Raw genomic sequence first — 17,134 nt, 5'->3', positions numbered from 1 at the left:
CAAGATAGGGGGTGCATTGTAATGTAGGGGAGGGTTGGGGTACTTCTGATTATGGGGGGGACTCTTGACAACTCATGTAAGGGGGTTGGGGTGCCTTGGACATCTAGTTTGGCCCTTTGATGGCAATGATAATGCGGTCTGCAATGAAATTGAATTTTACACCCCTGCCCTAGGCAGTTGGGGCAGAAGTGGGAGCGGGTACATGTCAAAATCAAGTACCCACTCTCCATCCCCCCACCTCCACACACTCCCCAAAAATGACATTTTTTTTTTACCAGGAGTGGGGGATGGGCCCTTAAACCGGAAATTCCCCTTTTGGGTGGAGCTCCACTTTAATCATACAGCCATCAGATCACTAGTCTTCAGGGGATGACGGAGGTATGACATGAGGTAGCAAATCCCTTCAACCAACATGTCTGCCTCCATGCAGATACATTACTCAGTAATGGGGAAAATATCAACTGCAGGAAGCCCATAGGCAATACTGGCTCCCTGCTCCCTACTAGACCTTCATCTTCTGTTTACCTTATTTTATGTACATCTTCCACAGGTCAGGTTTTCTTTAACCCGGTTCTGTCTGACGACCATTAATTGGACATAAATCTCACTCAAAACAGATATAGCACTAAAAAAAACCTGACCGATTTCCATTCTCTACCCAGTATTGTTGAGGTCTATGGCCATAGAAGTGAGGAGAAATCTCAACAACAGTTTTATTACCAACAAAAACTTGACAGGAGATTCTCACCCCTGGTAATTTTATCCCTAACTAAAAGCTGTGCCTATAATTTAGCCCCATCAATAAAACACATAGGATTCGATAAACACATTATTAATGTATATGACTTACCAGTTCAGCAAACAGGTCAGGTGGTAAAGATTTAATCAAGTTGCTGGACTTTTCGAAGCCTGTAAGAAAAATTTTGAGAGACTGATGGCTCTTTGGTTTACAACATTAGGCAGGAAACCCTGCTGCTGTTCATAAGTAGGATTGTAGATCTAGCTTTCTCCTCACTGACAGACACCACAGTGATTACTCCACACATGCATGTTACTCTTCATTTATGTCATTAGGTCAGAATGCGGTGTGGAGCCTGCAGGGTTCCCTGCTATAAGACCAACTCTGGGCTCCCCAAAGAGACCAATGCTAACCTACTGATATCCCTGTTGCTCTTTGCATCAATGTACAGTCATTTTAATGAAGGAAGCAGTGCTGATACCGCTTTAAAGTGGATGTAAACCCTCTCCTATGCCCAGTGAAATGAACAGCCTCAGATGATACACAGAGTTTAAACAAATCCTCCTACATAGGTTCTTTTTTTGTCTATCTGCTGTCTTCAGCTTTATATACAGTAGGGTTTAGAAAGTGCACATCGTCTTAGATTTTTTTCTTCCTGTTTCAGCACTGGGAGTGTAGTCTTGGCTTACACTGTGTGACAGCTGATTGGAGGAAAGGTAAACCCCCATCCTCCACATAGGCAGAGGAACGAATATACAGTACTTGCAGAGCTGTGCTGTGAATAGGCCAGCTCTCTGCTAATCTATCTCTATGCACCCACCCCGACTCAAATTTCCAGCTGCTTTTATCTCCTGTTTCGGAGAACTTGTCAGAAGTTATCATGCTGATAACAGAAGAACGGAGCAGCAGAAATAGATGGGAATTAGTGCTTTAGAGAGAGAGAGAGAAATAAACACTACAGATATATGTGCCCAGGTCAAATTTCATGAATCGGGTTTATATCCACTTTAAGCTATATTCATTATACAGTGGGTACGAAAAGTATTCAGACCCCCTTAAATTTTTCACTCTTTGTTATATTGCAGCCATTTGCTAAAATAATTTAAGTTCATTCTTCTTCCTCATGAAGGTACACACAGCTCCCCATATTGACGGAAAAACACAGAATTGTTGACATTGTTGCAGATTTATTAAAAAAGAAAAACTGAAATATCACATGGTACTAAGTATTCAGACCCTTTGCTGTGACACTCATATTTAACTCAGGTGCTTTCCATTTCTTCTGATCATCCTTGAGATGGTTCTACACCTTCATTTGAGTCCAGCTGTGTTTGATTATACTGATTGGACTTGATTAGGAAAGCCACACACCTATCTATATAAGACCTTCCAGATCACAATGCATGTCAGAGCAAATGAGAATCATGAGGTCAAAGGAACTGCCTGAAGAGCTCAGAGACAGAATTGTGGCAAGGCACAGATCTGGCCAAGGTTACAAAAAGATTTCTGCTGCACTTAAGGTTCCTAAGAGCACAGTGGCCTCCATAATCCTCAAATGGAAGATGTTTGGGACGACCAGAACCCTTCCTAGAGCTGGCCGTCCGGCCAAACTGAGCTATCGTGGGGAGAAGAGCCTTGGTGAGAGAGGTAAAGAAGAACCCAAAGATCACTGTGGCTGAGCTCCAGAGATGCAGTCAGGAGATGGGAGAAAGTTGTAGAGAGTCAACCATCACTGCAGCCCTCCACCAGTCGGGGCTTTATGGCAGAGTGGCCCGACGGAAGCCTCTCCTCAGTGTAAGACACATGAAAGTCTGCATGGAGTTTGCTAAAAAACACCTGAAGGACTCCAAGATGGTGAGAAATAAGATTCTCTGGTCTGATGAGACCAAAATAGAACTTTTTGGCCTTAATTCTAAGCGGTATGTGTGGAGAAAACAAGGCACTGCTCATCACCTGTCCAATACAGTCCCAACAGTGAAGCATGATGGTGGCAGCATCATGCTGTGGGGGTGTTTTTCAGCTGCAGGGACAGGACGACTGGTTGCAATCGAGGGAAAGATGAATGCGGCCAAGTACAGGGATATCCTGGACAAAAACCTTCTCCAGAGTGCTCTGGACCTCAGACTGGGCCGAAGGTTTACCTTCCAACAAAACAATGACCCTAAGCACACAGCTAAAATAATGAAGGAGTGGCTTCACAACAACTCCGTGACTGTTCTTGAATGGCCCAGCCAGAGCCCTGACTTAAACCCAATTGAGCATCTCTGGAGAGACCTAAAAATGGCTGTCCACCAACGTTTACCATCCAACCTGACAGAACTGGAGAGGATCTGCAAGGAGGAATGGCAGAGGATCCCCAAATCCAGGTGTGAAAGACTTGTTGCATCTTTCCCAAAAAGACTCCTGGCTGTATTAGATCAAAAGGGGGCTTCTACTAAATACTGAGCAAAGGGTCGGAATACTTAGGACCATGTGATATTTCAGTTTTTCTTTTTTAATAAATCTGCAACAATGTCAACAATTCTGTGTTTTTCTGTCAGTATGGGGAGCTGTGTGTACCTTCATGAGGAAGAAGAATGAACCTAAATGATTTTAGCAAATGGCTGCAATATAACAAAGAGTGAAAAATTTAAGGGGGTCTGAATACTTTTCGTACCCACTGTATATAATGATTGCTGCGCTAAATGTCAATTACCTAAAAGTAAATAAAATAAATTATAAAAGCAGTTACACAAAAGATTTGGAAAAAATCAATTGAACAATTATGTGGTAAAGGTGTAGCGCTGATCACACAGGTAAGTCCATATAAAACATAAAAGGATATATCCTAAATATTGGTCAAATTAAAAAGTCCATAAAAATTCTTAGATATCCCAAACAGTGAATCCACACAGGCAATCCTGGAAATTACAGAGTGCTATAGGTCCAACACCAGAGGAAAGGTATCTCAAATGCCCTTACCGGACTGTTAAGCCCCGTACACACGTAGCGATTGTCGGCCGCCGACCGATCGGCCGATTGTAAGCTTGTTAGTATGAAGCTTCCGACAGCGCATTTTCGGCCGAACAGAATCTGTCGTGCAGGCATTAAAATTTTTGTAGGCCAACACCAGAACGGCCGATTGTTCGCCAGTCAGTACAGATTTCGGCCGACAGACAGCAGATTAGCAAGACTGGGCATGCTCAGAAAAGAAAAAAGACAAGGAAAGTTAACCATCACATGACATCACTTCTGCAATCGGCTGTTGTTGGCCGACAAAATTCGTGTGCAGTCTTTTGCATTTTTTAACAGACACGACAGCCCTGGACAAAAGACGGCCGATCGTTCGGCCGACGATCGGTACGTGTGTACGGGGCTTTAGACCAAAAAGGTCATAAACCGCAGAAGATATAAATCTGTTAGTCCACGATCTGAAGCACTGCGTCCTTGGTAGTAGTATCCCCACAAGTCTCCTACTCTGCATATATACTCTCATAGAAAACAAGAAGGGCAAAAAAGGCCTCATAGTGTAGAATTTCCAATGAGTTTTATGAAAGCAAAAGAGAGCAACTTACAATATTGCAGAGTGGCAGCAGCATATCTGTATGTGTGGAGCCGGCGTGGTATCCTGTTTCAAACCATAAAGATGGCCGCCGTCCTCCTCAACTGCGCATGCGTCCGACCGTCCACCAATAGGATCCACCCTAATATATTAAGCTATATTCATGCCTGAATGTTTCTGCATGTGTTTTTGTTCCTAAGCCTACACATAACGTTCAGCAACAGGAAACATATTCTTTTCAGTCTGCTCACATCTCTGAGCTCAGGCGCACGATGCGGTACAAACGTATTGTGCTTTTGCAACTGAACGCCTGTTCTTTTCTGGTATCCTCCTCCACTCTTGCCACCCAGCAACTTGCAAAAACATTGTTAAGAAAAACATGTGTACATGGGCAAGAAAATTGGCTTCCATAAGTGCTTACTAGATGTGAATGAAGGCTTAGAGCAGGCCCATGACAATGTGCATAGACAGCATTAAACTCAACCCCCCCCCCCCCCCCCCAGGCTGACTGCTGCTGTTGATCATCTAAACTGGAAGAGTGAAAGTGGAACTAAACCCTCCTATCTTTATTAGCCATGGAAGCTGCCATCTTATCTTCTGCTTTATCTGCAATTGCCATGGTGGTGCATATGTGATCAGTTATGACTGAGCCAACCATTTGATTGTTTGACAGTTTGGTTGAAAGCACAAGCAAATATGACAGTTAGCAGTTCCGCATGCCGGGAATGTAATGTTTTTTTTTTTTAAACAGTTAAATCAATGAGTTTAGTTCCCCCTGTTATACTTACTACTTTTAACACTCCCTACCTTCTCTCACACCTGTACAAACTTTTAAACTCTCCTTGAAGCGGAGTTCCAAGGAGTTCCGCCCCCCCCCCCCCCAACAAAAAAAATTAAAAGTCAGCAGCTACACATACTGTAACTGCCGACTTTTAATATTCAGAAACTTGCCTGTCCTGGAATCGAGCGATGTCGGCACCCAAGCTGATGTTTCCATAAGCTCTCAGGTGCTGCCACCGCAATTGCCTGTAAGGGAAACTGGCAGTGAAGCCTCGCGGCTTCACAGATGGTTCCCCACTGCGCATGCGTGAAGGACGCTGCACTTTGTGAATGGCCCCGCAGTGGAGGAAGGAGTGACCTCTCCACAGCCAGGATCTCCCAGGAGTGAGGATGGGTACCTGTCAAAAACAGGCACCCCTTTCGCCTAAAATGTTCCAAATGTGGCATCAGTGAGGGGGAGAAAGCAGATAAGTGGAGCTTCCACTTTTGGGCGGAACTCCGCTTTAAAGAGGCGGTCCAGATTCCTAAAGAAAAATAATTATTGTAGTTGCTGACTTTTAGTATTAGGGCACCTACCTATCCACGAACTCAGGAGTGTCTTCAGCTGAGTCAAATTTTATAATCGTGTGTTGCCGCCACCATTTCGGGTAAGGAAAACTGGCAGTGAAGCTTTGCAGTTTGATTCCCAGTTCCCTACTTGCGCAGCGCACTGTGCTTTGTGAATGGCCCAGCGGCGAGGGGGGGGGGAAGAAGGGGGGCTGAACTTCCGGATGAGTTTGCCGGGGCAAAGTCAGCCGGAAGTGGGAGCGGGTTACCTGTCAAACCAGGCACCTGTCCCCCCCCCCTCCAAAAAGTGCCAATTGTGCCGGGGGGGGGGGGTAAGCAAAAAAGCAGAGCTTCCCCATTTGTGTGGAGCTCTGCTTTAAATACAGAACTAGGAGTGAGTTGGGTTTGACATTCTCCACTGCTCAAATTGAAAAGGCACGCTATTTCCACACAATTCATCCCCATACCCAACAAATATCAGGAGCAGGGCTACAATATTATCTTGCATTGGTATTAGGCTCTAGCAGTTTTTCCCAGGATTTTTCTGCAAACATCTAATCTGTTCTGGCATTGCTCTTCAGAAGAGGATACTCCCCTGCACATATTTTGGAACTGCCTGAAGGTTTGTCCCTGGAAGTCTTCATGTGGGATGGCATTCAGAGCCTATGTAGTGGGTCTTTGGACGTTATCCACACTACCAAAATGGTGTCCTTTCTCAAGTTCAAATTCTGAGTCACGCTTTCATGAACAATTGACTTGGCAATTCCCATTTCCTTGCCTTTTTTTTTTTTTGTTCCTAGTGTGCATGAACCCTTAAAGTGGTTGTAAAGGCTGCAGGTTCTTTTTTTTACCTTCACGTATTCCATACATAAAGGAAAAAAAAAACCTTCTGGATGCAGCTCCCATCTCAGCCCCCACTAATACTTACCTGAGACCAATCCTGATTCCGCAATGTGCACGAGAGCAGCAGCTCTCCTTTGTTTCTCCCTTCACAGTGGCTGAGACACAGCAGTGGCAGCCATTGACTTCCACTGCTGTCCATCACAGCCAGTTATTAAGGAGCAGGCTCAAGCCATGCGGTGTGTCTTATGGACTCACAGAGGCGGCTTAGGAGCCAGTACACATGAGCGCACTGAGCAGGGGGGAGGAGCCAAGAGTTCGGGGGGGGCTGAGAATAGGAGGATCAGGGCTGCTGTGTGCAATACCATTACACAGAGCAGGTAAGTAGATCATGTTTGCTATTTTTAACAAATAAAAACTGAGTCTTTAGTATCACTTCAAAGGGTATAAGAACTCTAACAATGCGTTTACATTATTATGTGTATTATGTGTGTTCATCCAGCCAGGAACCTTGTGTGTTGATAACAATGCAGAGATAGAGATTACAGGAAGTTATCAGCATTGTTCCCTGCTCTCTCTTGGGACTACAGGGCACCTACCTCTAATGGGGAAGAGAGGGAGGTTTTGTGTAGCCCTACTATACTCCCTGTTCTTAGGTGATAACACTGCTTAGTACGCTTGTACGCTTGTGCTAGGACAGGAAGAGAGTTAAAGCTGTTGTAAATCTCAGACATGAATTATGAGCAAAGCTTATCCCTCTATAGTGTGTACTTGTCTCAATTAGGAGTACTAAGTGTCATTTCTGTCTGTTGCTTTGTTCCTCTGCTATCAGCATGAATCATTCTGAAAATGTTCCCGACACCAAGAGAAAAAAGGTGACAGGGAAGGGAGCGCCAGCATATTGACAGCCTCAGCTTTGTTCCTGTGTGCTGTGTAAAGGGGGCGTGTCCCTTCCCTCCAATCAGCTCTCCTCACTGAGCTTTGCAGATGGTAATTTTAGCTCTCTGCCCCTTTTTCTGACAGCTCAGACAAGTTTTATAAATTCTGGACTTTGAACAAATGTAGAGAAGAGAAGACCACAGATAAACAGGTACAACCTATGTAGGATTTGTTTAATCTCTGTGCATCACCTGAGGATAGTTCCTGCACTGGGTACATGGAAGGGTTTACAACCACTTTCATGGCAAGATTACCAGATGACAATAAAGGAAAAACAAGTGTTAGAGAAGAAATTGAATGCAGTCACCAAAATCCCACACTTTGGGTTATCACTAGAACAGGAAAAGAGGGGAAATCTTCCAACAAGAACAGTTTTTTTGGCAACCAGGGATTCTCTCACTTTGGAGATGGGGGATTTCCTCTAACTTCCTGTTTTGGATCTGAGACAGGAACTGAAGAGAAATTCTGCCGCTGGGACACAGACAAAAAATTAAAAACGGCGGGTTATATCCAAAATAAAATAAGTTGTGCCTTCAGTTCTACTTTAAGGCATACAACTTGTGCTATGTTGGTGAATGCCCAACCGAAGAATAATCTGTGACAGATGAAAACAACTATAGACAAAAGGGGAAGGCTTCCTGTGACACACAGACCCAATGACATGCTTGTGCACACACATGGGGTTGTCCCTGGAGCTCAGACATCTCATCCATGGCAATGCACACACATGTGATCTCAGCACACCTCCCCCACCTACCTGCTCCTGACAGCTCTCTCTCCAACATCCTTACACCACAGTGTCAGCAGTATTTCCCATCATACCCAGCGACTGTCACATGAGCTCTAAATCACATGACTTCAAGTTGTGACAGCAGCCACCATGTTTGTACCTGGCACCCAGGCCAGTGAAGCGCTGCCTACATTGCTGTGTAATGTAGAAGGCTCGCAGCGTGCTCACACAAATATAAAGGTTTTTAAAGTCACTTTGCATAACACTGCAATGTTACTAGTAACCAAAGGTGCGAAACCCCAAGACTCATTTACTTAGGCGAAACTACCTATTGGAACAGCCCACAATGAGCACGCCTACCTACTTCTAGCCTATCAGATATAGGAGGCGGGCGCATGATTCAGGAAGCAGTAGAATGACTGGACAGTTCAGCCCTACGTTACGTCACCATCACTCCCGGCGCGGAGCACCGCTAGCCAATGCTGTGCGTCCCACTGCACGCTTCGTGATCTAGAAGAGTCCATTTGTAGCTGATAAAGGGGAGACGCCGTTATCCCGTATAGAACATATACCACTCTGCTCCGGGAAACGAATGCATATGCCCTGTCTGGTTCACGTGTAATTATGTTATTCTAATCTTGTGTTAATAACCCCTACTAATAAGAGTTTGCTGTGCAGGTGACGGTAGCCGGTATTAGCGCTTTCCCCCCCCCCGTGTTTGTAAAGTAAAGTGGTCCTTGGGTGAAGTTTAGTAGGCAGCAGGCTGTGGAGTGCTGTGACAGGAGCTTCCATAGGGAGTAGGAATAAGCGAAGACACCATGCAGGCTATGCGTTGGCTGCCACTGGAGGCTAATCCTGAGGTGAGAAGCGCCATTCCTCCGGGGACAGGAGTTCAGTGTATTCAGGGGCAATGCTCACTCATATTCTGCTTCTCTTCTAGGTTATGAACCAGGTGAGTGAGCTGCATACATTCTCCTCGTGTACTCCTCTAGTGTCATTACTGGCAGAGCTTTCTGTGGGAGAGTGGTAAGTGTGCTTAGTCACAGTATATGGGAGCATGGACAGGGAAGGTAAGTCACCACTAAGGCTGAGCTCATAGGTGCTGCTGCTTAGAGCTGAGCTTTGGGCACACAGCCTAATACAGACATCCAATACATAGCTAGGAGTCAATGTATAATCCTGTCCATCCAGACCTGGGATTTACACAGCTCTGCCACACAGTACAGCCATGTCTGCCAGCACAGAATACCTGCTGTTCCATGCTTCAGGCCTTGTCTCTCCAGTCTGTGACTTACCAGTGAGAGGAGAAGAAGCAGACTGATGAGCTCCTCTCTCTGCTCTTTCTTCCTATAAGCTTTATTTTACATTGTAGAACAGGGGTGTCAAACTCAATTTCATCATGGGCCACATCAGCATTATGGTCCCCTTCAGAGAGTTGCATGTATCTGTAAGACTAGATGTTCTGAGAAACCCCCCCCCCCTTCTTACATCAGATGCCAAAAGCAACCAAGTGTTGCAGCTGCAGGAGAGATGTGAGGGCTATATGAAATGACCTGGAGGGCCGGATTCAGCCCACGGCCCTTGTGTTTGACACGTGCTATAAAACAACTGATTGGCTTCTTGTTTCTGTTTTTCCTTCACTTTCAAAGCTCTGCTGTGCAGGGGCTGCAATAGGATAGGCCCATACCAAGTCAAATACAGTACTTAGACTGCTAGCATTTAAAGGCTAACTCCACTCTCCTGGGAAAAATATTGACCCCCCCCAAAAAAGGAAAAAAAGTGTGTTTGTGTGTGTGTGTGTGTGTGTATATATGTGTATGTATATATATATATATATATATATATATATATATATATATATATGTGTGTGTGTGTATATGTATGTGTATGTGTGTATATATATATATATATATATATATATATATATACACACAACCGCAACAACAAGCCATATTGTATTTTTAATAATTAAGTCTTATTTAGTAATAAAGTGTTACTAAACCCAGGACTCTGCATTCTGGTCTCGCACAGAACGTTGAAATGCATTTATTTTAGTAAACTTAAACCTTTTCTCATCAGCAGTATATAGCAGTCTTGTGACTTCTATTAGTGTCTGGCCAAGCATTGGTTAAAGCTTGTAGGAGGAGTTTTCATTCTCCCCTGACAGTCCTATGAGGCTTTGAAATGGAGAACAAAGTATACGCCACTTCAGGTGAGTGGATTAGATGGGTGGGAATCCCCTCACAGGTGCGCACATAAGCTTGCCTGCCTGCCATAGGAAACACATATAGAAAAGAATGGCTGCACGCTGGAATAAATAAGTCCATTTATTGTATATTCCCAAGGAAGTACATGAGTAACCTCCTCCCTCACAGGTGTGGGTAATGTCAGTGGGACATTCCTGTTTGTTCCTATGTGCAGCCATTTCTTTTTACATGTCCTATGAGGCTGTAGGACCCCTGACTCTGTCTGGACAGTGCTGGTTAGCCCTGTGCTGATCACATGCAGTCTCCTAAGAAAAAAAGCAATACAAACCAAACTGAGCATGTGCAGCTTGCCCCCAAGGCTCTGTACTATCAGGAGATGGATTGGGGATAGTGGAAGAATGGGAGGATCAAAGTAGACAGGGTCAAACATCTTTTTACACAATGCAGACAATTTAACCTCTTAGGTTTCACAGTATATACAGACTGATTTTACTGTAGTGGGTTTAGTAACTCTTTAAAAATGCCCTTTCTGCTTCAATCTGCAGCAGCCTTAATTTACTGTAAGTTTTGCAAAATGGCAACCTGGAGGCATTACGTACACAGTTGCTGTATGAAAGACGTCCAGAAATGTCATTTCCTGCTTGTGTGATTGGCTCAATGAATTTCTCAGATGTTTGTACTAGAATACAAGGCAGATTTTAGGCTTTTTTTTTTTTTTTTTTTTTTTTTGTAAGATGTTACAAAAGGGTTAATCACCTTAAGGGCTCTTTCACACGGGCGATCAGTTTTTTTTGGCTCCGTTCCTGTCCTTTTTTTTTTTTTTTTTTTTCACGGAGCGGATGACACTTGTGTCATCTGCTCCCTATGTCCGCATATCATCCCATCCGTTTGCGGATGATATACGGACATAATGTACAGTTGTTTTCAAAACTATTCAACCCCCACTGAAATTGATTGTTTTGGCCAGTTTGACATTGATTTTGATCATTCAGTCATCCTGCTTACAAATAAATCAAAGAGGCACGTGTAGGTCAGACAAATATAACATAACATTTATAATGAAATAACTACAAATGTCTTTTCTGTGCTCACATCATTATCAGTTTTATTCAACCCCCAAGTGACATTCAATCTTAGTACTTAGTACAACATCCTTTTACAGTTATAACAGCTTTTAAACGTGAAGCATAGCTTGACACAAGTGTCTTGCAGCGATCTACGGGTATCTTCGCCCATTCGTCATGGGCAAAAGCCTCCAGTTCAGTCACATTCTTAGGCTTGTGCACTGCAACTGCTTTCTTTAAGTCCCACCAGAGGTTCTCAATCAGATTTAAGTCTGGTGTCTGTGATGGCCACTCCAAAATGTTCCAGCCTTTAATCTGCAACCATGCTCTAGTGGACTTGGAGGTATGCTTGGGATCATTGTCCTGTTGAAAGGTCCAACGTCTCCCAAGCCTCAGGTTTGTGATGGACTGCATCACATTGTCATCCAATATCTCCTGGTACTGAAGAGAATTCATGGTACCTTGCACACGCTGAAGATTTCCTGTACCTGCAGAAGCAAAACAGCCCCAAAGCATGATTGACCCCCCGCCATGCTTCACAGTAGGCAAGGTGTTCTTTTCTTCATAGACCTTGTTCTTCCTCCTCCAAACATAGCGTTGATCCATGGGCCCAAACAGTTCTAATTTTGTTTCATCAGTCCACAGAACACTATCCCAAAACTTCTGTGGTTTGTCCACATGACTTTTGGCATACTGCAGTCGACTCTTCTTTTCTTTGGATACAGCAAGGGGGTGCGCCTGGGAGTTCTAGCATGGAGGCCTTCATTACGCAGTATAACTTCAGTACCCACATCTGACAAATCTTTTCTCAGTTCCTCAGCAGTCACACGGGGACTTTTCTCCACTCTACGCTTCAGGTAGCGCACAGCAGTCAAAGTCAGCATCTTCTTTCTGCCACGACCAGGTAGCATTTCAACAGTGCCCTTTGCCTTGAATTTATGAATGATGCTTCCTATGGTGTCTCTTGGTATGTTTAACATCTTTGCAATCTTCTTATAGCCATTGCCCTTCCTGTGAAGAGTAATCACCTCTTCTCTTGTCTTCCTGGACCATTCTCATGACTTCACCATGTTTGTAACCACACCAGTAAATGTCTAGAAGGAGCTGAGTATCACAGTCATTTTAAAGCTGCCTAATTGGTGCTTATTAGGCTTTATTGCTGCTCCCTGACATCCACAGGTGTTTTCAATACCTGATTGAAAACCCTTCAATGAACCTCTGTTCTTCGGAGTGGTAGTCTTTAAGGGGTTGAATAATTGTGTCAATGAAGAATTCACAAAAGAAACATTTACTACTGTATTACAAAACCAATTGATGTCATTTTAGTTGCATATGGTTCTTTAACCCAGGGCTTGACAAATTTTCCTGAAATCTAGGAGCCAGCTAAAAAAGTTAGGAGCCAGTTTTTTTTTTTTTTTTTTTTAAACTAACAACCAAGCTTTATTTAATAAAACGGATACTAAATTTACACATAAATACGACTAGAACCCCACTCTCCTCTAGCGCAATTGGATGAAAACAGACTGTCTCTTTCCATCCGATGCCATCTGATCCGATCCACGGGATGGATAGAAAATAGAACCACCACCCGTCTGCTTTTGGAGGACAGGATCAGATAGAGGAGAATGAAGGGTCCGATCAGGTCTGCCTGAAAAACTGACAGGCGGACCTGATCAGACAGCCCGTGTGAAAGGGGCCTTCGGCTGTGGCATGGCGATGAGAAAAAAAAAAAAAAAGATTATATTTATATTATATAATTTTTAATAATTGGAAAAAAATATATATTTTTTTTTTTTAATAATTAAAAAGAAAAAAATATTTAGTTTTTACATTTAAAAAATAAATTAATTATAAATAACCACACTCCCTGTCAAAGGTAACTAACTGGACAGGGAGATGGTAATGCATTGTGAACAATCAGGCAGTGGAAACAGTAATTACAACAGTCATTACTCCTGGCCACCACAAGAGGGCGCCAGTTCCCCATTGCAAGCCTCTCATCTCAAGTAGGCCGAAAAGCCAGGGCCTCAATTTTCAGACGGCCCGGAAGTCCGTGCGCAGAAGTCCGTGCAAAAATGACAGGACACCTTCTGCAGGGCACCCCAGGTGCCAGGTCGCTAATTCTAGTCGCAAATGCGACCTGGCGCCTGGGTTTTGTCGAGGCCTGCTTTTAAGAAGTCCTTGTAGGATTTCATTCTGAATACAATTACAAATGTACACTAAATTCCCTAAAACCCTTTACAGCATTGGGGGTTAAATAATTTTGAACACAACTATGGGCATTGCGGATGACACCGCTGACATCCGATTTTTGCTTCCTTTCCGTTTTTTGAACGGAGGAAAAATAGGGTTCTGTTCCGTTCCAAAAAACGGAACAGAACTGAAAGGAAGAAAATTGGATGTCAGCGGATGGTATTCCGCTGACATCCGCAATGCCATTGACTTACATTATGTCCGTAAATCATCCGCAAAAAAAGGATGATTTGCGGACATACGGAGCGCCCGTGTGAAAGGGCCCTTAAAGAGACGCAGACCCTGACACTCTCCTCATTAGAACTCTCAAGTGCATCAGCTGATTAATATCAAAATAGTCACTCCTGTTGACAATCAGTCCTGCACAAGACATGATCTAACAAAGAGCTTATCCTTTAGAGCAGAAAGGGGGGTAGGACTCTGCAACAAAGTTTTGGTAAAATCCTTACAATGTACATTGATCACCTAGAGAGGATTGTTTTTTTTTTTTTTTTTTTTCTCTCAACAAAACTGGGGTTACTCTCTAACAAAATACGCACATAAAAATTAAAGGAACCCTTTTTGAACAGAGTATAACATCAAGTCAATTAAACTCTTGTGATCTTGATCTGGTCAGTTAGGTAGCAGAGGGGGTTGTTAATCAATTTTGGCTGCTTTGGTGTTAAAGTGGAGTTCCACCCTAATTTTATACTTACCTCCATCTTCTCGCTCCGGGTCACCTGAAAAACAAATGGATAATCACAATTTTTCTTTTTTTACTTACCTTGTAGAGAAAATATACTTACCTTACTTCCTTCTTCCTCCCCTCGGCTTCCGCGGCCCGTCGTCACTTCCTGGCTTTTGCAATGATTCCTGGGAGCTGAACGTCATCGCTCCCAAGAATCATTGCGCCTGCACCGGCCCCGACGTCAGTTCCGGCGCGCGCCCGTCATTCCCTTCTAAACAGCTTCTGGGCATGCCCAGAAGCTGTGCAGGGATGACGCTGCGGCACCGGAAATGACGTCGGGGCCGGTGCAGTGCATCGTGGGACCGAAGAAGAAGGAAGAGGACGCCGAAGAGGATCGCGCTGGCTTCAAGCTGCCCACACCTGAGATGGCAGCGCTGGACAATACTTTTTCAAGGTAATTATTTCTCCTAAAAGGTAAGTGCAACCCGGGACAGATCAGAGGCTAGCCATTGTGGAATGTACTAGCCCTGACTGTCCCGGGGGTATTTTTAAAAAAAAAAAAATGTGCACTGGGTGGAACTCCGCTTTAATGACATTAACAGGTGCACTAGATGGGCAACAATGAGATGACCTCCAAAACAGGGATGGTTTTACAGATGAAGGCTGCTGACCTTTTTTTCCCTACTCATCTTTTCTGACTGGAAGAGAACTGGAACAGGTGCACAGGAGCTACTACCTATGCAATGTCTGGTGAGCCTCAAACACACAGCACACAGTCTGTGAGGTCTCTGTAAAACCTCCATGCAATCCGTACCAAAAACGAGAAAGGCTGGTGCTATAAATGTCGGCTAAAACATTGGTTATTTTAGCATATGAACAACAGTCAAATAAAAATCCAACGTGTTTCGGCCATCAGGCCTTAATCATGGCTATGATCAGCCATGATTAAGGCCTGATGGCCAAAACGCATTGGATTTTTATTTGACTGTTGTTCATATGCTAAAATAAACAATGTTTTAGCTGACGTCCCTAGCACTAGCCTTTCTCATTTTTTTGCATCTTTTCTGACTGTTTTATCACTAGTTTGGCATTTGTCTAGGATCAGTGTCACTATTGGAAGCATTAGGCAAAACCTGGACCCTATAGAGGTTGCACAGGCAGTCCAGCTCCTCCATGATGGCACATCAATATGTGCCATTGCCAGACAGTTTGCTGTGTCTCAAGAGCATGGAGAGTCCAGGAGACGGGCCGTTACTCTAGTAAAGCTGGACAGGGCCATAGAAGGTCCTTAACCCATCAGCAGTACTGGTATCTTCTCCTTTGTGCAAGGAGGAACAGGATGAGCACTGCCAGAGCCCTACAAAATGACCTCCAGCAGGCCACTGGTGGGAATGCCTCTGACCAAACAATCAGAAACAGACTTAATGAGAGTGGCCTGAGGGCCTTATGTCCTCTAGCGGGCCGTGGAGCTCAATTGGCATTTGCTATTAAACACCAGAATTGGCAGATCCGCTTCTGGCACCCTGTGTTTTTCACAGATGAGAGCAGGTTCACCCTGAGCACATGACAGATTTGAAAGCGTCTGGAGAAGCTGTGGAGAACATTATGCCGCCTATAACATCGTTCAGCATGATCAGTTTGTTGGTGAGACAGTGATGGTGTGGGAGGCATATCCATGGAGGGACACACAAACCTCTACAGGCTACACAATGGCACCCTGACTGCCTTTAGATATCGGGATGAAACTTTTGGACCCATTGTCAGACACTACGCTGGTGCAGTGGGTCCTGGGTTCCTCCTGGTGCACGACAATGCCCAGACTCATGTGGTGAGAGTATGCAGCCAGTTCCTGAAGGATGAAGGAATTGATAACCATTGAATGGCTCCCACGCTCAACTGATCTAAATCCAATAGAACTCTTTACCAAAATACATTTGAGGACCCATTCACACCAGGGGTATTGGATAGCCTTTCCCAGCACTAGGATGAGCTTTGGCACCCTCTAGGCATACTCTGAACTCATACCCACTTTTTTTTCTCCTTTTTGCTTCAGTTAGCTGTGGGTCATTTCATACCCACCCACAGTTCTCTAGTAGGGTGGGAATGACCTTGCCAGCAGCCCATTAGAGTAAAAAAAAAAAAAAAAATAGTTTGGAGGATGTCTGAACGTTACTCTACTGAGCACAGTACCAGTGTATAGACAAGGCAATTTGTCCTGTGTTCAGTTGGGTCACTTCACACCACTATGCTTCAAAAAAGAAGAACATGCAATATATTCTTTTTTTTTTTTTTTTTTTTCTTCCAAATATTTTATTTAAACCAGGAAAAGATCCTGAGCGTTACATTAATAATATATAGACCTTAGCATATCTAATTGCAAAGCATATAACTTTTCTTGCCAGTAAACCAGTGTTGATATTACATAAACGGCAAGAAATCATTATAGAGGATAATTGAAGCACTGTCCACTCCCTTTTTTCTATTTTATATAAAAGTAAAAAAGAAGACCCAGAGAAGGAAAGAGAGGAAGAAAAGAGAAAAAAAAAAAGGGGGGGGGGATAAAGTAAGCTTAAGGCCCCTTTCACACATGCGGACCGTTCAGTTCAGTCAGGTTTTTTTTTTTCAGTTAACATCAGTTTCACATCCATTTTAATTTCCGTTTTTATATCCATTTTTCGTCAGTTGTTCGTCAGTTGTCCTCCGTTTTTCATCCGTTTTTATTCATCAGTTTTTACTGAATTATGGAAATTTTCCCATGATTCTTTGCTTTTCCCCAGCGTGCATTGTGCTTCCCATGCTGCTTTGCGGTTTGCTTCCCGGTTCCTTGC

General features: G+C 43.8%; 2 protein-coding genes across 2 annotated transcripts in view; one reads left to right on the top strand and one right to left on the bottom strand.

The window, feature by feature from the left end:
* COMMD6 (COMM domain containing 6) overlaps positions 1-8,331 on the bottom strand; it is a 41,504-nt gene extending 33,173 nt beyond the window's left edge. The window contains exons 1-2 of the mRNA XM_082247422.1: positions 8,143-8,331; positions 851-909 (exon numbers count right to left, since the gene is read on the bottom strand). Of these exons, the coding sequence (XP_082103548.1) occupies positions 851-909; positions 8,143-8,170 (87 nt within the window). The 5' untranslated portion in view covers positions 8,171-8,331. The remainder of the gene's footprint in view (positions 1-850; positions 910-8,142) is intronic.
* A 602-nt stretch (positions 8,332-8,933) lies between these two features.
* Positions 8,934-17,134, top strand: part of UCHL3 (ubiquitin C-terminal hydrolase L3) — a gene marked incomplete at its 5' end in the record, with an annotated part of 129,650 nt that continues 121,449 nt past the window's right edge. Inside the window, 2 exons of the mRNA XM_082248132.1 lie at positions 8,934-8,975; positions 9,056-9,067. Coding sequence (XP_082104258.1) covers positions 8,934-8,975; positions 9,056-9,067 — 54 coding nt within the window. The remainder of the gene's footprint in view (positions 8,976-9,055; positions 9,068-17,134) is intronic.

The sequence above is a fragment of the Pelophylax lessonae genome, assembly GCF_965119305.1.
Source record: "Pelophylax lessonae genome assembly, chromosome: 2".
NCBI classification, from domain to species: domain Eukaryota; kingdom Metazoa; phylum Chordata; class Amphibia; order Anura; family Ranidae; genus Pelophylax; species Pelophylax lessonae.
This window is presented reverse-complemented; position numbering and strand designations above follow the sequence as displayed.